We start from the raw sequence: 26,062 nt of genomic DNA, 5'->3' as shown, positions 1-26,062 counted from the left end.
GGCACACAGTTTTAATCTGCCAGGAAGTTTCATAATATTTTATATTTTTATCCACTGCATGCATTATTGTGCTTGTGCGAGACATCTGGATCTACTCAGTCTTTTGGAAGTACAACGTGACAGACTAGCCATACACATTTGAGAATGGATTGATCGTTGGGACTTTAATATATGGTATTATAGAGTGTGAATAAACGAGATCGTTTGTTATATTTTTAGATGTCTGTGTGACTGTAAAATTCAAAGCCCACCTTGAGAAAAAGTAACACCTATTGATGAACGACGAAAAGAAAAGAAAAAACAGGACATAACATCCAACTGAGATATGTTCTGCGGTTTTACACGTTTTCCCTTTGAATTACACTGAAGTGACGAAACTGACGGGTTACCTCCTACCATAGTATTGGGCCTCCTGTTTCCGGACGTGGATTGGACCCCATATACTCCCATTGGAGTATAAAAATGCGAATATGTTTACGTTTGTTTGAAAGACTCTGACTGAAAAATGGGGTTCCAGCTGTTTCATTCTAATTTACTTAGCATTTTCAAAAAGTTTCCCAAAACTGCGAACATAGTCGCGCTTTTTTAATGCTCAGAGAAAATAAGACAGTGACAGGGGCAAAGATACGGAAAAGTAATAAATACTCTAAGACAGTAGACAGTGGTTGTATTCTAGAAAGAGGGAAGGAGACTAAGGCAGTGTGAGAGAAAGAGAGAGACACAGTCGCAGAAGAACATGTTGACAGTTATAAAACGGTGTTAACAAAAAAAGTGAAGGAGACAAATGGTTCAATTGGCTCTGAGCACTATGGGACTTAACATCTATGGTCATCAGTCCCCTAGAACTCAGAACTACTTAAGCCTAACTAACCTAAGGACAGCACACAACACCCAGTCATCACGAGGCAGAGAATGAAGGAGACAGAACCATGGGAGGAGGCATAAAGAGAAAGTGGAAATAGGTGGGAGCCAGTGACAATGAGTGACCCAGTCTATGACAGTGACAACGAGGAAGAGAGAGTTAGTGATAGCTAGAAGACACATCAGTAGTAGGAAAGAAGGACTGAGATATCAGCAGTAAAAGAAAGCTAGAGGAGACTGAAGTAGTAGGAAGTAGAACAGGACGAAGGGGCTGTCGCTGTGACACAAGAGACAGAGAGGCACAAAGAGATAATAACAATGCTTTGAGCTTAACTGGTGGGTCAGAAAGTGCAACTGGAAGTGGATGTGTATGAGCAACTTACAGCGACGGACTGATGCGTGTGAGTTACAGTTACGGGAGCCTGTGGGAGTTTGCAGTCAATTGCATGTTTAAAAGAGATCGAGTATGTTGGAATGCAAACATTTTCGGAAAAATTTTTGAAAGGTGCTCATGAATGTAGAATGAGTAAGTCAATACCGCCCTTTCCGGTCAGAGTGTTTTAATGAAACAGGAACATATTGTGTTTTTGAGAGTGGCTGTTATTCAGCAACCGTATATTAGTTTCAAAACAGGAATAAACAGCCAACCAGATGTACATAAATGGTATGTACATTGACCTACGGTTCTACACCTACTAGGGGGTGTCTTCATCAGAATGAAATGTTACTAAATCCTATAAAATAATACTTATAAAACAGGTATCACAGAAAACACATTAATAAAGATGACAATTTCATGACGCACAGAACTTACTTAAGTAAAATTACATTGATAAAAAGCAATTGTCATAACTTGGAGCAGCTATGCTCAAGTCAAAAGCAAAATAAGATCTTCTAGCCTTTGCCACGTCTGCCCAGCTGAGAATATCAGACTAATCGGCCCAGTGGCTTACATTGCTGCCAAGAAAACAGCGCAACGTGTTGCGCCGCCTTTCACGCACGGACAGTAACATGGGCCCATTTCAAATATTATAAGAGAAATAATTGAAAAAATGACAGTAAATTCTAAAAACAATATATAAAGAGTGCTTAACGTCTTTTTGAAAACACACAGTACTGAAGCAGATTAAGTATAACAGAGCCATTTGTTAGGCTTTACAAAATACTGTTTGGTAAAGGAGGAATGACGTAGAAAAAATTTTACAAACAGGTGCACAACCCATAAAATATTTGCATGAAGGTAACTTAAGCAGCACATATCTATGAGATGAGAAGAAAATGATGTTTCGAAACCAGAAGCAGGAAAAATATAGTGAAAACAGAAGAGTCAAAATTATGCGAGCAGTGGATTGAAACCATTGTTGAAATTTTTGTTACGTAGTTATAACTGTTCACTGAGAATGAGGCCATTGTTCTCAGAAAATCTTCAGCTCTTAGAGTACATCGAGTCTATGACCTTTCCTTTCTCTATATAAACTGAAAATATGTCCGAGTCGTTCGATTTGTGTCCAGAAATTAGCAGATGATCAACAAAAGTGGAATAATGTCCATTAGTGCCTTCTCCCAACAAAAGTTCCTTGTACCTAACACTAAAAGACATTCCAGTTTGTTCTATATAATAAACTGGACACGTACCACAAGTGATTTTATATACCCCTAAATTTTGTACAAGAGCAACTGTGCACTTGAGATTGTGAATAAGATATTTTTGCAAGTTGTTCGTGGAAAATCCAACTTTGAATCTATATTTTTTAATCCAAAGACGACGAATATTATACGGAATATTGTCTATTCGCAGCTATGTGCTCCGATGGGAGCATTTCTCCACTGGCACACTTATGCTGTAATATCTTCTACAGTATTTAGTCATCTCTTACATGATGTTATATCCTCGTACAAGACAGTACGAGTTTCACACGGGTATAAATAATCTACCCGAACTAATTTGGCAAATTTCAACTCGGCTACGAGGGACTACTGTGAATTCAGAGGTTGTAGATATTTGAACCATCGACCTTGCCGTTGGTGGGGAGGCTTGCGTGCCTCAGCGATACAGATGGCCGTACCGTAGGTGCAACCACAACGGAGGGGTATCTGTTGAGAGGCCAGACAAACGTGTGGTTCCTGAAGAGGGGCAACAGCCTTTTCAGTAGTTGCAGGGGCAACAGTCTGGATGATTGACTGATCTGGCCTTGCAACATTAACCAAAACGGCCTTGCTGTGCTGGTACTGCGAACGGCTGAAAGCAAGGGGAAACTACAGCCGTAATATTTCCCGAGGACATGCAGCTTTCCTGTATGATTAAATGATGATGGCATCCTCTTGGGTAAAATATTCCGGAGGTAAAATAGTCCCCCATTCGGATCTACGGGCGGGGACTACTCAAGAGGATGTCGTTATCAGGAGAAAGAAAACTGGCGTTCTACGGATTGGAGCGTGGAATGTCAGATCCCTTAATGGGGCAGGTAGGTTAGAAAATTTAAAAAGGGAAATGGATAGGTTAAAGTTAGATTTAGTGGGAATTAGTGAAGTTCGGTGGCAGGAGGAACAAGACTTCTGGTCAGGTGACTACAGGGTTATAAACACAAAATCAAATAGGGGTAATGCAGGAGTAGGTTTAATAATGAATAGGAAAATAGGAATGCGGGTAAGCTACTACAAACAGCATAGTGAACGCATTATTGTGGCCAAGATAGATACGAAGCCCACACCTACTACAGTAGTACAAGTTTATATGCGAACTAGCTCTGCAGATGATGAAGAAATTGAAGAAATGTACGATGAAATAAAAGAAATTATTCAGATAGTGAAGGGAGACGAAAATTTAATAGTAATGGGTGACTGGAATTCGAGTGTAGGAAAAGGGAGAGAAGGAAACATAGTAGGTGAATATGGATTGGGGCTAAGAAATGAAAGAGGAAGCCGCCTAGTAGAATTTTGCACAGAGCACAACTTAATCATAGCTAACACATGGTTTAAGAATCATGAAAGAAGGTTGTATACGTGGAAGAACCCTGGAGATACTAAAAGGTATCAGATAGATTATATAATGGTAAGACAGAGACTTAGGAACCAGGTTTTAAGTTGTAAGACATTTCCAGGGGCAGATGTGGACTCTGAACACAATCTATTGGTTATGACCTGTAGATTAAAACTGAAGAAAAATGTGGGAAATTAAGGAGATGGGACCTGGATAAACTGAAAGAACCAGAGGTTGTACAGAGTTTCAGGGAGAGCATAAGGGAACAATTGACAGGAATAGGGGAAAGAAATACAGTAGAAGAAGAATGGGTAGCTCTGAGGGATGTAGTAGTGAAGGCAGCAGAAGATAAAGTAGGTACAAAGACGAGGGCTGCTAGAAATCCTTGGGTAACAGAAGAAATATTGAATTTAATTGATGAAAGGAGAAAATATAAAAATGCAGTAAATGAAGCAGGCAAAAAGGAATACAAACGTCTCAAAAATGAGATCGACAGGAAGTGCAAAATGGCTAACCAGGGATGGCTAGAGGACAAATGTAAGGATGTAGAAGCTTATCTGACTAGGGGTAAGATAGATACTGCCTACAGGAAAATTAAAGAGACCTTTGGAGAGAAGAGAACCACGTGTATGAATATCAAGAGCTCAGTTGGCAGCCCAGTTCTAAGCAAAGAAGGGAAGGCAGAAAGGTGGAAGGAGTATATAGAAGGTTTATACAAGGGCGATGTACTTGAGGACAATATTATGGAAATGGAAGAGGATGTAGATGAAGACGAAATGGGAGATACGATACTGCGTGAAGAGTTTGACAGAGCACTGAAAGACCTGAGTCGAAACAAGGCCCCCGGAGTAGACAACATTCCATTAGAACTACTGACGGCCTTGGGGCAACCAGTCCTGACAAAACTCTACCAGCTGGTGAGCAAGATGTATGAGACAGGCGAAATACCCTTAGACTTCAAGAAGAATATAATAATTCCAATCCCAAAGAAAGCAGGTGCTGACAGATGTGAAAATTACCGAACTATCAGTTTAATGAGCCACGGCTGCAAAATACTAACGCGAATTCTTTACAGACGAATGGAAAAACTGGTAGATGCAGACCTCGGGGAGGATCAGTTTGGATTCCGTCGAAATGTTGGAACACGTGAGGCAATACTGACCTTACGACTTATCTTAGAAGAAAGATTAAGAAAAGGCAAACCTACGTTTCTAGCATTTGTAGACTTAGAGAAAGCTTTTGACAATGTTGACTGGAATACTCTTTTTCAAATTCTAAAGGTGGCAGGGGTAAAATACAGGGAGCGAAAGGCTATTTATAATTTGTACAGAAACCAGATGGCAGTCATAAGAGTCGAGGGGCATGAAAGGGAAGCAGTGGTTGGGAAAGGAGTGAGGCAGGGTTGTAGCCTCTCCCCGATGTTATTCAATCTGTATATTGAGCAAGCAGTAAAGGAAACAAAAGAAAAATTTGGAGTAGGTATTAAAATTCATGGAGACGAAGTAAAAACTTTGAGGTTCGCCGATGACATTGTAATTCTGTCAGAGACGGCAAAGGACTTGGAAGAGCAGTTGATCGGAATGGACAGTGTCTTGAAAGGAGGATATAAGATGAACATTAACAAAAGCATAACGAGGATAATGGAATGTAGTCAAATGAAATCGGGTGATGCTGAGGGAATTAGATTAGGAAATGAGACACTTAAAGTAGTAAAGGAGTTTTGCTATTTAGGAAGTAAAATAACTGATGATGGTCGAAGTAGAGAGGATATAAAATGTAGACTGGCAATGGCAAGGAAAGCGTTTCTGAAGAAGAGAAATTTGTTAACATCGAATATAGATTTATGTATCAGGAAGTCGTTTCTGAAAGTATTTGTTTGGAGTGTAGCCATGCATGGAAGTGAAACATGGACAATAACTAGTTTGGACAAGAAGAGAATAGAAGCTTTCGAAATGTGGTGCTACAGAAGAATACTGAAGATAAGGTGGATAGAGCACGTAACTAATGAGGAGGTATTGATTGGGGAGAAGAGAAGTCTGTGGCACAACTTGACTAGAAGAAGGGATCGGTTGGTAGGACATGTTTTGAGGCATCAAGGGATCACAAATTTAGCATTGGAGGGCAGCGTGGAGGGTAAAAATCGTAGGGGGAGACCGAGAGATGAGTACACTAAGCAGATTCAGAAGGATGTAGGTTGCAGTAGGTACTGGGAGATGAAGCAGCTTGCACAGGATAGAGTAGCATGGAGAGCTGCATCAAACCAGTCTCAGGACTGAAGACAACAACAACAACAAATAAAAATTTGAAAAAAAAAGTGAAGTGGGCTGCTAGAACAACACATGATTGTTTCCCGAAATGTTTTACTTCCACCAAGTATAGGTCCTTTTCCCAGAATCTTGGCGAGCACTCTTTGATGCAGACAATGAGGAACTGACATTTACGACAGCCGCTCAGAGCAGCAGTGTTTAAAAGAGCCTGTTCGCTTACTGTGCACCCTGCCAGAGAGCGGACTGTTCTCTAGCACCCTTGGAGAGGTCCCCTCCGGCCAACCTGGCTCTTGCTGTACGAGACACAGAGGAGCGGTGCGCTGCTGTTTACTGCTGGCGGACCGTCGAGAGCGGTGAGTGTGCGCAGGCGCGGGAAAGCCTGCCAAATGGCCGCGTCGCTGTGTTGTTCGCCAGCCCTGTCAGGTCGCCCGCTCTCAAGCACCGGAGCCCGCTTGCCGGAATAGCCTGCCTAAGAACCGAGCAGCAGCGCCCACACGCAGAGCCAGGCACCGCGGGGCTGCGCTGAGGAAGTGAACCCGTGGCTGCCAGAGCCGTCTCTTATACAATTTCCGAACCAGAAAATATGAATATAATAAGATACCTACGTATGAATCTTCCTGGCAGATTAAAACTGTGTGCCGGATCGAGACTCGAACTCGGGACCTTTGCCTTCCGCGGGCAAGTGCTCTACCAACTGAGCTACCCAAGCACGACTCACGCCCCGTCTTCACAGCTTTACTTCCGCCTGTACCTCGTCTCCAGAAGTAAAGCTGCGAGGACGGGGCGTGAGTCGTGCTTGGGTAGCTCAGTTGAGGACTTTCACATCGACAGATATGGCGCGTTATACGGAACGTTTACCGCCCAACGTCGGTACGCTCAACATGGTATGTGGTAGTAAATAGGAAGTTCGCAGCGAATCAACGGCGGCAGGGGATTCATTTGGCAGACCCTCCACTATGTTTAGGCTGCGCAACAGTGGACACTGATGAACATCGATTAGCATGTAGTGGGACGGCTCCAGTGTGGCACTTGGCATAACAGATACTGGCGTTCCTGTTACACTCCGCCCCTCACACAATTTCATCAGACGCTTTTTTTCCCCCAAGAATCTTATTTTCCGGTCCCAAAAACCAATGCAGTGACATGGATGCGGGGAATGGTGGTGGGCTACGTGTATAACGAATCGGAAAAGGACAAAATTGATTTTTGGCATTTTCTCCTGAATGGACACACGAAGCTGCAACAGCATAAGAAATATGGGCAAGACTTCACTAATTACTTGCGACTTACATTTACCGACCCGCCGGCCAGATGGGGTGTGACGGGTGAGAGATGACATAGACGAAGAAGCCGAGATAGACATTGAGCACACTTACGGACCCTTAGTTAATTTCGAGAAGACGACCCACTCCTACACCTACGTCTGGAGAACGAGTCGAAGACGGCTCTTTTGCTCTATCCAACGTCGGGTCGTGAGCAGGTGTCGTCCCCGACACGAATTTCATTTCATTGCTACAGGAGCATGTTTCTTTTGTATTTGTGTTATCCGCAATGTCTTCATGTCTTTCATTTGGGCATTTTCAGTTTTATTAATTTCATTAGTTAATTAATTTTCTAATTAGCCACTATTTGTCAACATATGTACATTGTAGACACTATTTATGCTGTAGCACAACAAAATGTATGTCAGCAAAGGTGGTAAGCCTGACATTGGAAAAAAATAAGAAAATAAAAAACAATTTTTTTAAATGTTGGTAGAGCACTTGACCGCGAAAGGCAAAAGTCCCGAGCTCGAGTCTCGGTCCGGCGCACTGTTTTAATCTGCCAGGAAGTTTCATATCAGCGCACACTCCGGTGCAGAGTGAAATCTCATTCTAGATACCAACGTAATTTACTGCCAGGAACCACATTTAAGCGTCTCTCACATGACAGACTAAGACTACTTTTTAACTTCCGGTGTGAGGCCAGAATTGCAATATTCACACACGTAAAGACTGCTCCCTCTTACGAGATCGATAAGTCAACGATTCCTGCAGACTGGAAGATATTTGTTATTGAAAAATGACGAGATTTCTGCAGCTGTATTAAGGCGTTGGTTTTATTGGCAACTAGTTTCGATATTGTTACATCATCTTTAGGCCCTAAATACAACATACCATACTTAAACAACCAATGCAACAACAGTAATTTATGAGATATTATGCAAAACAGTTCTATTATAATCATATTACGTAATGGATAATTCTAATGAAACTAATTATATTTTTGGTCATTTCCATTAAAATGCCATCACTCTGGACATTAGCCATTTACCTGGTATTACTAAATACAAATTAAGCTGTACATGCACAACCGTTATATTATAGGTTAATATCAGGTATTAAAAATGGGAGTATATAAAAGCTTAAGCGACAAGCCATTATTCTAATGGATAATAACATAGACGTGGAACATTGTAAACTTTTTTTAAATAATGAACTATAAAAAGGAGAACATACGCATTGCCAATCAGACATATGTTAGGTAAACTTCTTAGTTTACTCGTAGTGAACGGTGGGCAAGGTAGACTACAGTTATGTTTGCAAAATTCTGTACTGTCGTCATATGAAAGTAACAGTGGCGTAATTTACTTAGACAACTTCGTTCCTAACGCCACGAAAGAATAGGTAAGGGACCGAAAAAATGGTGTGAAACCCAGTTGATACAGGGTAGTCAATAGTGTAAAATACATGCTAGTCAATTTAAAAAGCTACTCGTTCCAATACAGTATAGGTTATCACGTTGCTCAAATAATTTCTATGTCGGTATCTCATCGAAGGCTATTACCAGGGTCTAATATAATCAATTCCAGTAAGTCTACATGGTCAAAAGTACGATCAGGTACGTGGCAATGCTCTAAATAGAAGCAATCTAGGTAATGTCAGTTGAAATAAACGATCATGTATTTAGTAATACCACGTAAATGGCTAAGGTCCAGAGTGATGGCATTTTAACGAAAATGACCAAAAATATAATTAATTTCATTAAAATTATCCATTATGTAATATGATTACAATAGAATTGTTTTGCATAATATCTCATAAATTACTGTTGTTGCATTGGTTGTTTATGTATGGTATGTTGTACTTAGGGTTTGAAGATGCTAATAAAATCAACACCTTAATACAGCTGGAGGAATTTCGTCATTTTTTAACATATATTATACTAGATGACGTCCCAAGTCGTCCGTTACAATTATGGATATTCGAAGATGGAAGATATTTGGTTGCTAACCTTCGTTTGTCACATTTTAAGTTTATTTTCATGAAGCATACCATATACACACGCCTCTGTATCCGAGGTCGCTAAAACACACCTGTGCTCTGGCACTCGTCTCGGAGGTAAGCAGGTTCGAATCCTCATGGAGGATGAAATATTCACTGCCAATATTTAAGGTCAAGGGGAGGAGAGGCGGTGGTGGAAATTTCCTGATCACCAGTCGCTCACCATTCGCCTGGATTAAATTCCAAAGCGCTCCACAATACCTCATGAAGTGAGTCCCTGTGATACTATTGAGTTCCTGATCCGATCGTCGAACGGGGAACGTGGAGCTCTGCGAATGCCTTGGTGTTCTTCGAGGAAAGTAGGCTATGTGCCGGCACTGGGTTTCACCCTCTCGCTTTTCTCGCTGTAGACGCATCACATGTTAGTCTGGCCTCTGATTCGGTTGAACCTTCGTTAGAGCAGACTGTATGGTTGACGCACCCATAAAATCCACTATGGCATGGGCCATGGTTCGAACGGGCAGGCTATGCGTTATTCTACATCTTAAATGAAGCGTAGTCTCTGTTTTTATAGTAATAATTGGTAACGTTCAACAATATTTCTTTGCTACATACAGCTTGATAACACATTTGTAGAGAGAAGCTCTCATCGTCAGTTTGTAAGAATTCAACTCCTGAGGTTAAAACACTAAAAAATCCACCAACATGATCACGGCGTTCAGAAAATAAAATAGAATAAAGTATTATTTTAAAATCGTCGACTTCTATCAGATGACTTCCCATCTCACACCGCCACTACAGCAGCTCTCTTCCTGCTGACCTGGTGTGGGCTCTAAGAGGGTCAACGTGACGCTTCTGCAGAGGTCCGGGTACTGTTGTGAACTGAAATGTCCGTGATATCACCGCGTAAGAGCAGCTATTTGCTCAACCATAATGCTGCTCTATTAGTCGCCTACTTTTCGGCATTTCCTAATTCTACGATTGTATAGCTATTTCGTCAGAGTGGTACCGCAAGTTTACAATTACGTGTATGCCTTAAAATAATTATACAAATCCGTTAAGAAATTATAAAGAATTAGGGACGGATGCGCCGTTTTGCAGGTACACATATTATTGTTTTGATTTATCATCCAAACATGTTTGACCACAGTTGTGCCATCCTCAGCAGGTTTTTTTTCAGTGATTTTCTTAATTATTTTCCTGAGGTCCATTGATGTTATTTTTACGTTAAGGAAGGTGATACATCAGATTTTATTGTTATTTAAATTCCATGTGCACTTTAGCTTTTACACTGTGTGTGTCTCATTGCTGCCAACCAAAATTAGCCACAGGTCTGAATTAGTGCACCATGTCATTTGGAAACATGAGGAATGTCAGAAAATCTCCTGCACTGACTTTCTAGTATATTATTCTATCTTTAGAATGTATGTTTTGAAAAAATTCGTAGCGTATGCCAGCTTTTGGCCTTACCACTGTAGTATTTTGATAGTCCTTAGCTGTCACAAGTTTGTTCTCTGATACATATATATGAGGTGTTTTGTGTGGTTGAGCTGAATCTGTGGACATTGGTCAAAGTTAACTTAGGTATGGCGAACTATTTTGTGTAGTCTGTTATTCATGGGTTATATTTCTTATTTTAACAGTGTTTACTCAGGTTTACTCCTGCTAGTTTTTAAATACTCAGTCCTGTTGTGTTGTTGTGGCTTGGACACACGAATCACTGCACAAATTTACGTCTCTGATGTGCTTCCGTTTATTTACTTTCCTTTTTGGCTTGACGTCCCCGAAATTTGAATCTGTTGCGCTTCTTTCAGTACTCTGCGGTAGCGCGCGTGAGTGTCCGTGTGTGTGTGTGTGTGTGTGTGTGTGTGTGTGTGTGTGTTTTCCGGTAATTAGATAAGAGTGTTGAATAGCGCTTTGCGACATTATACTGTTTGAGGATTGACAACTATTTTGCCGTGTGTGATAGCTTTCTGGATTTGGCGTGTTTCCATGTCACTGTTACGGTGGTTGTTTTTGATGGGGTGGTCTGCCAGTATGGAATGTGTGCTGCCATTTTTCAGTGCTCTTAAATGTTTTGAGTGTCTTATCTTAAAATTCCTACATGTTTCTTCAATGTCCATTGACTCACACTCTTTGCACGTTAGCTGGTATGTATCTGCTTTGTTGAACTTACCTGTGGTGGTGTTAGGTATTTTTAATCTTTTCTGCAGAGTGTTGTTTGTTTCATTTGTTACATTTATATCCTGTTTCTATATTACGTTTCCTGTTCCTTAAGAAATATTGTTCCATTGTTTTTCAGTTGTGCCTTCAGTATACTGCAATGTTTCTTATCATGAATAGCGATCTCCTGTTTTACCAGCAGGTCGTGTTTCCTTCCACTCTTTCTATGTGCAAGATTTCGAAGTATTTTCCCTTACTGGGGTGACCTATCTCACTTACATAATTTTCAATAGTCGAATTTTCGTAATTACTTAATCTGAGAGTATTTTTATGTTCCTCGTAACTGACTGAAAATGAACCTTCTGTCTACCCAATATATTTCACAATACAGGGTGAAAAGTATTTAAACCGACAAACTCTGGGAGGTTGTAGGCGACATCAAAACAAATATTTTTCCCTAATGTCCTTTTCTCCTTTGAGGAGTATTTAAACCTGTAGAGGAAGATTTCTCTGGCGGCAGATTAGTTAAACTAACAAACACTTTTCCATATTTTTATGAATAAGACACTTCACATTAACACAACCCAATTTCAATTACAGTAGATTTTCAAAAATGCCTCCTCTGACACGTAAACAAAGGTTACACCGTCGGATCATGTTCTGTCTGACACTGGCAAAAACCCAAGGAGTATCCTGAATTGTTCCTGCTGCTGCTACTATCCGGGGAACCATATCCACTTCTGATGCAACAGGAGTTACGTAAACAATGTCGCGTATCTCTCCCCACACAAAAACGTCCAGAGGGGACATCTGGGGATCGGGCAGGCCATGGTACAGGACCACCTCTGCCAATCCACTTTTCTGGGAACCGTCGGTCCAGGAATCGTCGCACACGACAACTGAAATGTGCCGGTGCTCCCTCATGTTGGAACCACATGCGTTGTCTTGTAGGGAGCGTGACCTCTTCCAGCAATTCTGGCAATGCTCTGGCGAGAAAATTGTAATAGTGCCTGCCATTTAATGGCCAAGGTAGCAGATACGGTCCAATTAAACAGACACCAACACCGACCCACGCATTAACGAAGAACCGCACTTGATGAGCGCTAGTAACTGTGGCATGTGGGTTATCCTCACTCCAAACATGCTAATTGTGCATGTTGAAGGCACCATCACGCCCGAACGTTGCTTCATCGATAAAGAGTACAGAGGATGGAAATGTAAGATGCATTTCACACTGTTCCAAGTACCACTGCGAAAACTTTGCTGTGGGTGGATAATCAACTGGTTCCAGGTTATGGACACGCTGTAAGTCAATTGGACGTAACTATTGCTCTCGTAGGACTGTTCTTACATTCGTGTGATTCGTCCCCATGTTACGTGCGATTGCACGAATCATTGACGGATCCCGCTCTACATGTTGCGAGACATCTTCTTCAATTTGCAGCATCCTTACCGTGCGACGGCGTCCCTGTCCAGGTAACCTGCTAAATGACCCGGTCTCAAACAGACGTAGGTACGCAGCAGCAAAGGTCGTATGATGCGGGATATGGCGATTAGGATATTGTTGTTGATAAACCCGCTGTGCAGCTCGTCCGATGTGGTGCGCTACGTAGTACGCACCAACCATATCAGTGTACTCAGGCCATGTGTATCGCTCCATTAGTAAACATAGACAATGCACTACTACAATGGTGGACAGCAGTTGCCTACAACTGAAGATCGTAATATGGCCTCCAACGGTTTAAATACTCCTCATAGGAAAAAACGACATTAGGGAAAATATTTGTTTTGATGTCCCCTACAACCTCCCAGAGTTTGTCGGTTTAAATACTTTTCACCCTGTATAATGTTAAGTATGCGTGTATTACATGTATGTAAAGGTGACCTTCGAAGTTCGAAAGCACATTCCTACCTGGGGTGCGCTCAAACACTCCACTAGACAGCGTTCCTAACGGTGGGGTGTTCCACTGTTACAGGTGTACGAGCTGGAGCGCCGATTCAACCAGCAGCGTTACCTTTCTGGCCCAGAACGAGCTGACTTGGCGCACGCGCTCAAGCTGACCGAGACCCAGGTGAAGATCTGGTTCCAGAACCGGCGCTACAAGACGAAGCGCAAACAGCTGCAGCTGCAGGAGCAGCACCACCACCAACAGCAGCAGCAGCACCAGCAGCTGCAGGCCACCTCCGTGTCCTCCGCAGCCGCAGCTGCAGCCGCCGCAGCCGCGGCTGCCAAGAGAGTAGCGGTGAAAGTGCTGGTGAGGGACGACCAGCCCGTCAGCCCGGCAGCCGCCGCCGCCGCTGCAGCCGGCAAGGCCCTCTCGCTGTACCCCCCTCCACCGCCGCAGCTGCCGCCGCTGCCCTTCCCCTACTACTACTACCACCCATTGTTGTGTCAGCCAGCACCAAGCGTCATGCCGGCTCACCCCAGCTTGTCGCCACCCAGTGGTGCCTCTAGTCCACACTGACTTAAGCTGGCCATTTGACTTTCCAGCTCGTGCTGACCCGTTGGCCACCCAGTGAAGTCACAGACTCAGACTGATTCACCCATTGGACAATTCGCTGTCCAGTGGTGCCTCTAGTCCACATTGACTTATGCTGGCCATTGGACTTTCCAGCTCGTGCTGACCCGTTGGCCACCTAGTGAAGCAACAGACTCAGACTGATTCACCCATTGGACAATTCGCTGCCCAGTGGAGCCTCTTGCTCTCTCTGACTAATCCATTTGACAATTCGCAATCCTGAAAAACCCCCAGACTACTCCAAAGACTCATTCTACAAATCGCCACCTGGTCAAGCCACCAGACAGTGCATACACACACAACTGATACACCTCTGCTGAATGGAAGCTCAAAGCTCCAGTGAATTGCCAGTTGGACAGTTCGTTGTTAAGTGGAACCACAAGCTCATGGTGACTCACCAGTGGACAAAATTATCTAGCAGTGGAGTCCCCTTACTGCATCTATTTAGCTGTTAGATGGCTCACTTCCCAGTGAATTTTGTTTTGACTTACCTTCCAAATCAGCACCCGGTGCAGCCTACATCCCTCGCCCTCTCGACCACTGGACAGATGGTTAAGAGGGGCACTCTAGCAATTGTAGCCAAAACCAAAGATTTTGTGGAGCAGATGTATAGTGTGCACCTCTACAAACAATGTCGATGTTACGTGTTAATGGACAATCAAGAGGAAACAGTCAGATCATGTTCGAGAATCAACTTTTATTCTACAATTTCCATGGACTCATTGTCACTGTACCATATTTTGTTCTTTAAATAACGATTTTTATCGCCAGTTTTTCCATTTTCTTTCTTTACTAAGAATAGTTCTGAAGGCTAGTCTCAGTGGTAAGAAGTTACTTCACACTCGTATCATTTGTTTGTCTCAATGAGGATTACAAACGAGAGGCCTTTCAGTGAAGTTCAAATAGCTTCTGCAAGTAAACGAAGAACAAAGCTTATCCCCGATAATTTAGCAGAGCGCCCAAAACTCACTGTATCACTACAAGATATACACAGAATTTTATTGTTCAGATAAAGTACTGGATGAAATTAAATAATATTATTTTCAAGTTGACATTGCAGGTCTCAATGCGTCTTGAAAGCTTTCTTTGTGCCACTTGTACCAATATAGTTATGAAAGAGACTGTAAAAGTTGTGGGCACAGAAAGAAAATCTGACATTCAGTTGACGAGATATCGTTGAACAGAAGTCACTGAACTATGCTGAGGGAAACGGTTTGCAACTCTCTGTGCCTCTGACTATTTGATCTGTTACGTCAATGACAGAAATCGCGGCTATTATTACTAATGTGCAATCCTTCTAGCGTCGACTGTGGAAAGTAAATTCATAAGTCTCCTCTTGGATATTACTTATTGTGGGAACATTTTGTAGGTAGTTCTGGGTTATCTGGACTTCTATCAAATACTGGACACAGCACACTTATTAGAATTATCACTTAATAATCACGCTCTACTTCTAATGTAAAAGGAAGTACTTTATCTTAAGTGTTCGTTATTCTGTTGAATAACAACAGGGATTTAAGCGGTATAATCGCATCCCTTCTCAAGAAGTTCTATAGGGAGTAAAGTTGTTTCTTTCATGGCTTCACAATGCACATCTACGATATCGTTAGAAAAGGGTAGATTCAGAAATATGTAGTGTTCCTTTTGTCAACAAAGAAATATAGAATCGATATGTTTTGTATGTCGAATGTTCTTCTATTACAAATGAGTTAATGCTATCAGTAGTTTGTACTGGCATCTGCTGAGAAATTATTGGTAGTAAAATATGCCTATATTTTTGCAGGAAACCACGCTGCACTTCAGTCGGAGTACCTGACAGTGTACTGCGTGACACTTATTCAATACTTTTCCTTTGAACAGATACACAGATATTTATTCGAAAGTGCGCTCCATTTCATGTTGAATAATAATACCTGAGCTTTTCACTAGAAGTAACGTATGTTGAGGGAGTGTTATGTCGTCGCTGCAATGTACGAGTGGTTGTAGCACCAATGATTTCTCTTCTTTTTACTTTTATTTCCATTATTTAGGACCGTAAAGACCAGCCTAATCTCGTCATTCCTTAAATCTGAATTGCTGTAAACGCGGCATAGGGAACTTACAGAAGCATTTAAAGCCAAGTTGGAACATATTTTAATACATTTATGTTTCTACGGCTCTTATTTCATATTAATGTTACCGATAATGAAGAAGACTATCGACTGTTGTGAAACGTCTTACTTAACAAAAGGTTTCTTAATTAAATCAGAAGCATTAGTTACTTTTTAATCACATTTTAAGTACGTTGTAGATCACAGAACGAGTCTAAATTTTGAAAAGTGTCAAGAAACTGTATGTAACTATTCTGTGTATCGAACTGAAATGCTCCGTAAGATTCGTGTAACATATTGTGTTCTATAGATGTGCCTGGCTGATGAAATACGGTGCATGGAATTTAAATATTCCAAACGTTATTTCCAACTATCTTAATTTCTGCAAGCGTGTAATTATCATCCTGAAGTAATTCCAAGACTGTGCGTGTGGCCTTTCCGTACGTCTTTCCGGGAAGGGCAAGAAGTGTGTGAACTCTGAAAGTGGTGGTAGTTGTTTTTGGTCAGCCACTTAATGCAAATTGTTTACTTTCGACACATCTGTGAAACCCTAGAGACTGTGAAGCACTTGTTGTGTTGAATGTGAACTCTGAAAACTGGTGGCTGTTTTTTTGTCAGCCACTTAATGCAAAATGTTTACTTTCGACACATCTGTAAAACCTTAGAGACTGTTACGTACTCGTTGTATTTATCACATGTAAATATTGTTCACGAATACCACTGATCACGATCTAGTAAAGAAGAGAAATTCACTATGAACCCAGTTACGGCAATTTACTGAAACCAAAGCAATGCACTGATTGTAAATCTATATTATTAAGTATTTATTACCCTAGTACTGAGATTATAGTTATCCTATTAAAAGTTAATTTATTCAAATAAACCAGGCACTGTACTGATTAAATGCATTGTTGATGTTAAATATACAAATGAGATTTACCAATAACGAGTTTTTCTCTTATAAATATAAAGAGAAATTGATATTCACCTGTGTATGTAGTAAACTGCTCACAGCATTTGTAAAACAGATCCATCCACAATCGAACACTTCCTCTGTCTTTCATTAATTAACAAACTGACGATGTGCTTTTTTTTGTCTTGTTTTGGATACTCCGTATGCACAACAACAACACCATTGTACTTTTTCTTTGCGAAATGAAGACGGTTTACTCTCAGTCTTACTATACAGGTAAAAGGATGTACGAATTTCAATTACCAGGTGAAATTGTCTACTGTTTTCTATTTATAATGAAGTCCAGTGTTACTGGTGGATAACGTTAACAGTCTCTCGACTTCTTTGAAAGGTAGGAACATTACTTTTATTACACAGTGCTAATGTATCAATGGGAAAATTATTTTAAGTTAAATAGTGACAGAGAATACGTGAAACAGCCTGTCCACTCTTGTGGCGTTATAGAGAATTCTCTAAAAGCGTGTAACAGATTTGTTGGTGTGACCATTCTCCGTAGCGAGTATATAGATATTCATAAAAAATCATCTGAAGGAGAATCAGGATACTGTCACAAGTATCCTTTTCCATTGCTCTTCCTGATTCCCTGCAAACAACCTCTACTCAGAGAATCATTCATTTGTTTCTAATAAATTTCACGTTCTGCAACATCTCCTCCAATTCCCATAATCCGCTCTCCCATTGTCTCAGCATATGTTAGCATCAGTTCTAAACACACACACACACATATATATATATATATATATATATATATATATATATATATATATATATATATATATATATATAGTCCAACAATAAAAACTAAAGAAAAGCTAAGTAAACAGTGACAAACTGCCTATTGGCTTCAGTCTCGGGTACTTCAGCTGACGTTCATCTAATGATTTTACTGGCATTGTTTCCAGCAGAAGTCATCACAGGTCTCTTGTTATCAAAATGATGTAACTGCCAGATCACCGTTGAAGTGTTTCATGCAGTGCAGTATACGCAAAAGCAGAAACAGGAAAACAGAAAAATTGGGTACGAATATTTCTCGAATTTTCTTAAATGAAGTGGAAGTTTGTCTCTTAGCCTCTGTCCACATGAGAAAAACATATAAATTACTAGAACTGCCAGAAAGGAACTGTAGGTAATATTTTATTTATGTAAACTCTATAGGTAATGTATGTAAAAAAATAAAAATCTGTTGATTATTCCGGAAAATCCACTGACGATAGCTTTAATATAGAGGACGAAATACATCTGGAAGATTAGTAATAATTTTTCAGGAAGAAAACAGCGTTTAATTTATAAACGAATGAAAGCTTGTGATGTTCTACGCAGCACTTCACCTGCTCAGATGACTCTAGATGACAAGTTACTGTAATTCATATTTTGCTGTTCACGAAATTTACACCCAACAGATAAATACTATATTCCAGACATACTAAACTATAGAAAATTGTGATAAAATGTTTCACAGAAAAAAGATTGTTAATTTGGCGTCTGTGTTTTGGATAAAATATTTCTAGAGTCGATCACGATATTCTTGCAGTAAGAGGAGTTACGCCTCCAGTGATATTCCCTCAGTACAGTAATTTGGTACCAGCAGAGCGTTTATGCCAAAGAATACGTCCTCGGCCTGCGACAGCTTTTTCTGACACCCTTCTTACATAGATCCCTCGGGGTACTCTTGTTCCTTCAAGGGAGAGTTCTTTCACTTGTTTTATTTCTGTGTCATCCTCAAAGCTGGTGTTAACTAAGGTGCAAGTGCACTCCGTGACACTACTGCACTTTCGACTCAACTTTGTTAATTCTTAACACATCAGTTGTGGTATCTGTACTGTCCATTTAACCTAACAAGTCTTTCTGACTTTTAAGTAGAAGGGGTAGTCACCTAAGAGCCTTGGCATTGTGTCGTCTTGTTTGTTTATTTCCCTCATGATATTTTCCCCTTCTTCACTGCTTAAGCGGTATACAAGTTAATCAACAGTGGTGACAAACTTCAACCCGCCTTCATCCCTTTTATAACACGTAATTGACCTCCACTGTCATTAACAAAACTTGATTTCTTCTTATTTACACATCGTAATTCACTTGTCTGTGGCTCCATTTTGTCCTCACCAGTCTCAGACTTTCGAATACACAATTTAGCATTGAATTGCTGAAGACTTTCTTTAGTTCCAGGAAAGCCGGCCGGTGTGGCCGAGCGGTCCTAGGCGCTACAGCCTGCAACCGCGTGACCGCTATGGTCGCAGGTTCGAATCGTGCCTCGGGCATGGATGTGTGTGATGTCCTTAGGTTAGTTAGGTTTAAGTAGTTCTTATGACCTCAGCAGTTGAGTCCCATAGTGCTCAGAGCCATTTGAACCATTTTTTAGTTCCAGGAATCCCAAAAAGGGGCACTGACGTTTCTTTACTATTTATTCCGTTACTAATTACAAAGTCAGAGTAAATTCTCTGATACATTTACTGCTTTTGAAACAAGAAGTCAAAGACATACACTAGAAATGCTTTAGTTTATGGGTAACGCAGAATATACATTCTATGAGATTTCATCACAAGTGTCGGTCACAAACACGTGTATCTTGTGTACCTTATTGATGGGTGTGGCGTAGACTAGTATCTTCAAATTTCACAACTGCCGGAGTTCCTAAGAAAGTAGTACTGGATTTCCTTGATCAGCACGTCTTAATTAAGCACAGTCATGCGAGGTGTAGAAAATGTGATGGTGTCTCGTAGTGCATAAACTACAACTCTAGAGTGACACACCACTTTCAAGGAAGGTTAAGGTTTTACGTCCCGTCCGTGGCAAGAGAATTATGCATGGTAACTTTCTTCAAAAAGTCAGGCAATTTGTCCCCTATTATCTGTTACACTGCTCTGAAAATTTCAGTTAAAGTGAACGGTGCAAGAGCGAGTCACCCATATTTTCTGCCAGGCCTGATTAATGCTTTATTTATTTAATATTTCTTCTGTTTGAATCCTACCTCATTTGCAAATAAAATACAAACTTTAACCAGCAGATCTTTAGCGCTGTCATTCGAGCTGTAACGGTACACATTATATAGATTGAAGAGGAATAGCAGTACTTGTAGGGAAACATTATGATGACGAGAATCGTATGTGAAAAACTTTCTGGTGAATTAAACATTTGATACGCCTTTAACATTCTCCTAACCAAACTATGAAAAGCTGTACGAAAGGCTTTAACATTTGGGAAGAATATTGGCAAAGCAACTAAGAAAACAGTGCTTTGTAATACACCTTTTAAAATTTACGTACAGTACACGAGTGGGACTTCTCAGCCCCCTTAGTACATGTTCACGGTATGAAATAGAGTTCCATACTTACTGCATTAGTAATATCAATTCACAATAACAAAAACAATACGAAACGAGAATATAAACATCAAAACACCCACAATAATGTCATTTCACGTCAGCGGAACTTGTACTGTCTCATGACGACATGAACAAAACAGCTGTACGGCTGTCTGTCGTCACTTTCTGTACTGAAATGTCACAGCCGAAGAGTTTCCTGTGCTACAGAAGATGTACATACACGCCTAGACATAATGCTAGTGCTAAAACTCAATTACATGCTGTTTTATGTCTCTGGATAATAGCGGGACTTCCCGCTGGGCAGGAAAAGATTAAACTTAACGGGTTCATAAAATCAAACACAAATGACAATAGCTATATCCAAAGAAAGAAGAGGAAAAAGATGGTGCCGCCTGTGATCTACTTTACACATTGTATACATTGACAAGATTATTAACACTAGAAATGTGAAATTAATGAAGGTGATACATTAATACCATCATTGTTAGACAGTGGAAATGCGAAGTTAATGAAGGTCCCAGATTAATTCTGAGACATACAGACATGAACACTCTACTCTTTGAAACGTCGAAATGTTTACCCGAAACAGAAAACAATCTTCAGTTTACAATAACCGTCCAAATCAAATTTGTAAGAACTATTATCGAAAAATTTCATAAAAAAGCTAGAATAATGAAAAATGTCCCGTGGAATACGAAGAGTGATAGAGCACACCAAGTGGAACAGGATGTTAGCCTGTCAAGTTATCTATGCTTATGACACAGGCGTTAGTACTCAGTTAAATATGATTCTAGTAAAACATAGGGCAATACACAGACGCAAGGTAGCAAGGCAAACAGGGGCATCAAGCTGAAAATTACAGAGTAATAGCAACCCCTAAAATATCATACAGAACTGCATTCTAGACTCTGACTAAGAAAGAATAATATTGCATGCAATTTTTTGCTTGCACACCTCTGTATCCTGCACTGAAACATTTACGTTATTGGTGCGTAGTGAAAGAGGATTCATTGCCCTCCTCTTACTTCCAGCCAAACGACAATACAGAAAACCATGTATTCCAGATAGAAGCACCTTTATTGTACAAAACGTCAAGATAACATGAGTTCACTCACTGAGCGACTTTCCAGGTTAAGACATACTTCTGCTCGCGACAGTAGCCTACGATAGTTTATGAACTCGAGGTTTAAAAAAAAATGGTTCAAATGGCTCTGAGCACTATGGGACTTAAATCTGAGGTCATCAGTCCCATAGAACTTAGAATTACTTAAACCTCGCTAACCTAAGGACATCACACACATCCATGCCCGAGACAGGATTTCAACCTGCGACCGTAGCGACCGCGAGGTTCCAGACTGTAGTGGCTAGAACCGCTCGTCCACCTCGGCAGGCCCTGAGGCAGAATTCGAACCTGCGACCGTAGTGGTAGCGTGGTTCCAGACTGAAACGCCTAGAACCACTCGGACACGGCGGCCGGCGAGGTTTAACAGAACCCAATAAAGACGAACTTTCCCAACTATCCAAAATATCGATAGTCTATCATTTCCATTGCTGGACAAAAATGCGTTTACGATTTTAAATAGAGTGTAGTGTATTCAGTTGAAAAGTAATAACATTAAATTTTTCCGAGAACACTTGGGCGGTGCTGCTGTGGAATCTTTGAGTGCGAGGGGTCCCTTGCGTATGGTACATGGATAGACGGCATGGACTGATATAGAGTGGGATGGAACATTTTCTATGTACTCACACATTGTAATTGAGTAACGTCTTAAACCGGTGACGATTAACAATGGACACTAATAACAGTAATGAAGGTTTCACGGCTACTTGGTACATTACAACTTACGATAAATATGATGAGTTTTCCATAAGTCATTAACACGGGTCGTGATCATTTTACCACCTACGAACAAGCGCGCTAGAGCACTTAACAGACTTTCCTGAAATACGCGCCTCTGGTAAGAGCCATCTAAGTCTAAGAATTGCACGAAACAGTGTCTGCTCTGTCCGTCTCTTTTATGACGCTAATTACCAGACGCCACAATAAATATTTACCGACTCGGGTACGATTTAGCCGTCACTCCGGAGAAGAGGCACAGCGCAGCACGAGGCCGCCCTCCAAACGATACTCAACCCCATTACGTCTTTCACTTAATCAAGGCGGTTAACAAGAAGACGTCGGGGCGGCCCAGAAAAAAGCGCGAGTTTACGGCGCGCTGTTTACGGTGTTTTAATAGAACGTCTAAACGCCGGCGCTCGGCTGTCTCGTGGCGAGCCACTTCAACGCAGCTTTCGTCGCTGCTGTTTACTGTGCCAGCCGGGGGCGGCGCAGGGTGGAAGACGCCCACCGCCAAGGCGCCCATTGTAAACGGGGATTCCCCCTCCGCGTCCCGCCGGCGCGGCCGACTGATGCGCGAGACGGTTTTTTGGCAGCGACCGCGAGGCGATCTTCGCCTGACAGAGAGATCCATGTGGCGCCGTCAGTTTTTCAGGTAAATCTCCAGTCATACACACGCTGAGCGCTGACAGATGCGTTTCTCGGGCCCCAAAACTTTTACGGCTTCACGGTCATCTCTGCAGTGTTACGTATGCGTGATATCTTGGAGGCAGACAGTCACTTGTTTGTATATCTGATCCGTCACGTAATACGGCCGAGAGAAGACGTCTCCGGCTTATTACGGAGAGACAAAAATTCCCGAGACTACTTGTCAGACGTGTGGTAATCTAGCGGTCCGGTTTCGCCGCTTTTTTTCCGACAAAGCGAGTAAGACTTACGTGGCTGAATGGCATCCACTGTCTACTGGGGCGCTGCACAGTGCCAGGTTACGCAGTGTTCTCCGTGGTTTGGAGCTCAGGCACGCCGTAACTCCGGCTAGTACCGGGATACTTTGCTATCTAATTAGTTGGCATCTGACGCTTAACCCTAGCAATACCAACGCGTAATACTAAGGGGGAGGGGGGCGGGTACTTTATTTCCACCACCAAAAGAAACCTAAAAACTTATCGTTAAATGTGTTTAACTTTCATTAACAACTTACCTTGAAAGACTCCTCGGGTTTGCTGCCGGATTCTAAAATCTACTCGATTTGGTGTTTCGGCGATTCAGCTGGTCGCCATCTTCGGAAGAATGCTGATTCTGCTGATGGGTCCCGCTCCAGACTGACGTCAGGCTGCAAATCGACGTCCTATATAGGTCAAAGTACAGTACATGGCGCATGCTTCGCCAGTCACGGTTGCTGCCCTCCAAGACTAGGAGGTGGCGCCACCCTTAGTAGAACCCTGGCGCCGGCCGTTGTGGCCGAGCGGTTCTTGGCACTTCAGTCCGGAACCGCGCTGCTGCTACGGTCGCAGGTTCGAATTCTGCCTCGGGCATGGATGTGTGTGCTGCCCTTAGGTTAGTTAGGTTTAAGTAGTTCTAAGTTCTAGGGGACTGATGACCCCCGATGTTAAGTCCCATAGTGCTCAGAGTCATTTGAACCATTTGAAGAATACTGGCGGCAGTTACATATATGGCACTCAGGGACGATTTTCGAGCACTCGTACCGAAGAACGTTCTGTTTTGATGATGGACAGTATAGGATTCGACGTTCTGCTAAGAGGAAACCAATTGCCTATAAGGCTGAGTCCATCAGACCTATAGTTGAGTTCTGATTGGGATCTCTCTGGAAGAGTTTGATTAGTGAAAAACTGGATGAAGAGTTGGTGAATCTTTGTCGTCATTTGCTTACATCCACGTATTTTTTATTTAGCTGCAACATTTTTGAACAGAATTTATTGATGGAGGTCTTCGAGGATATGGCACTGAGGACTTCGGCTTTGCAACCAACGTGCTACTGAAGTATGTGGATGACACTTTTTTCGTCTGGCCACATGAACGTGATGATCTTAATAGATCTTCGGACCATTTCAACTGCCTTCATCCCCACATTACATTTACAATGGAGGTGGAAAGTGATGAGAAGTCTCCATTTTTAGACGTAAAGGTTATTAAAAAAGCCAGATGGTACTTTGGGACACACACAGATCGGTATCTGCATTCTAAGAGCTGCCATGTACCGCACCAACACAATGGCGTCTTTAGGACTTTGGTACGCAGAGCATATGCCATTACCGACGCGGACAGCTTAACCCAAGAACTTGTGCATTTGATGGCTTTTTTTTTTTATGGAAAATGGATAATTTGAAAAGCAGATTCGTCGGGCTATGTAGTTTGGATCTTCACTCGAGGTGCATGAAGAGGAACATCGATCGGGGGCCTTTCTTCCTTATGCTGGAGGCACATCGTTTAAGATTTGAAAAATTTTAAGGAATCTTAACACTAACTGTGTGTTCCGTCCACCTTGTAAGATTAGGGCACTACTCGGCTCTGTGAAAGTTAATCTGGGGCTTAGGAAACCAGGAATATACAAAATTCCGTGCCAATTTTGGAAGGCTTCCATCGGCAGTTCGATCCGCACGTTTCATGACAGGTGAATGGAACATCGTCGTCATACGAGGTTTCAACAGCCGGAAAAACGGCAGTAGCAGAATACTGCTTAAATGAGGGACACGGTATGAAATTTGATGAAACTGTGATAGTTGCCAACACTTCTGGTTTTTGGAGCAGTGTCTATAAAGAGGCAATTGAAATTAGGTTGGCGGATAATTTAATTGACAGAGACAATGGATTTCCTCTTAGAGGGACGTGGAATCCTGTACTGCCTCCCATCGAAACAGAACGTTGTTCGGTGCGGCCTGTCCGAGTGTTCGAGAATGGTTCCTGAGTGCGGTATATCGTTGCCGCCAGTGTCCTACTAAAGGTGGCACCACCTCCCAGCCTTGGAGGGCAGCAACAGTGGTAGGCAACGCATGCGCCATGTACTGTACTTTGGCCTATATAGGACGTCGATTAGCAGCCTGGCGTCAGTTTACAGCGAGACTCATCAGCAGAAACAGCACTCTCCTGAAGATAGCGACCAGTTGGATGGCCAAAACATCAAATCGAGTTGATTTTAGGATCGGGCAGCAAACGCGAAGAGACTTTCAATTAATTTTAAATGATCATTCCACTTCAAATCGTTCCGCACGCATACTCCCAGATATTTTACAGAAGTAACTGCTACCAGTGTTTGTTCCGCTATCATATAATCATACAATAAAGGATCCTTCCTTCTATGTATTCGCAATACATTACATTTGTCTAAGTTAAGGGTCAGTTGCCACACCCTGCACCAAGTGCCTATCCGCTGCAGATCTTCCAGCATTTCGCTACAATTTTCTAATACTGCAACTTCTCTGTATACTACAGCATCATCTGCGAAAAGCCGCATGGAACTTCCAACATTATCTACTAGGTCATTTATATATATTGTGTAAAGCAATGGTCCCATAACACTCATATGTGGCACGCCAGAGGTTACTTTAACGTCTGTAGACGTCTCTCTCCATTGATAACAACATGCTGTGTTCTGTTTGCTAAAAACTCTTCAATCCTGCCACGCAGCTGGTCTGATATTCCGTAGGCTCTTACTTTGTTTATCAGGCGACAGTGTGGAACTGTATCGAACGCCTTCCGGAAGTCAAGGAAAATAGCATCTACCTGGGAGCCCGTATCTAATATTTTCTGGGTCTCATAACAAATAAAGCGA

At 41.8% G+C, this 26,062-nt stretch overlaps 1 protein-coding gene across 1 annotated transcript in view; it reads left to right on the top strand.

Annotated features, from left to right (window-relative positions):
• Positions 1 to 17,086, top strand: part of LOC126354557 (homeobox protein Nkx-3.2-like) — a 115,569-nt gene extending 98,483 nt beyond the window's left edge. The window contains exon 3 of the mRNA XM_050004299.1: positions 13,511 to 17,086. Coding sequence (XP_049860256.1) covers positions 13,511 to 13,999 — 489 coding nt within the window. The 3' untranslated portion in view covers positions 14,000 to 17,086. The remainder of the gene's footprint in view (positions 1 to 13,510) is intronic.
• Positions 17,087 to 26,062: the final 8,976 nt, after the last annotated feature.

This window comes from Schistocerca gregaria, chromosome 3 (genome assembly GCF_023897955.1).
Source record: "Schistocerca gregaria isolate iqSchGreg1 chromosome 3, iqSchGreg1.2, whole genome shotgun sequence".
In the NCBI taxonomy this organism is placed as follows: domain Eukaryota; kingdom Metazoa; phylum Arthropoda; class Insecta; order Orthoptera; family Acrididae; genus Schistocerca; species Schistocerca gregaria.
This window is presented reverse-complemented; position numbering and strand designations above follow the sequence as displayed.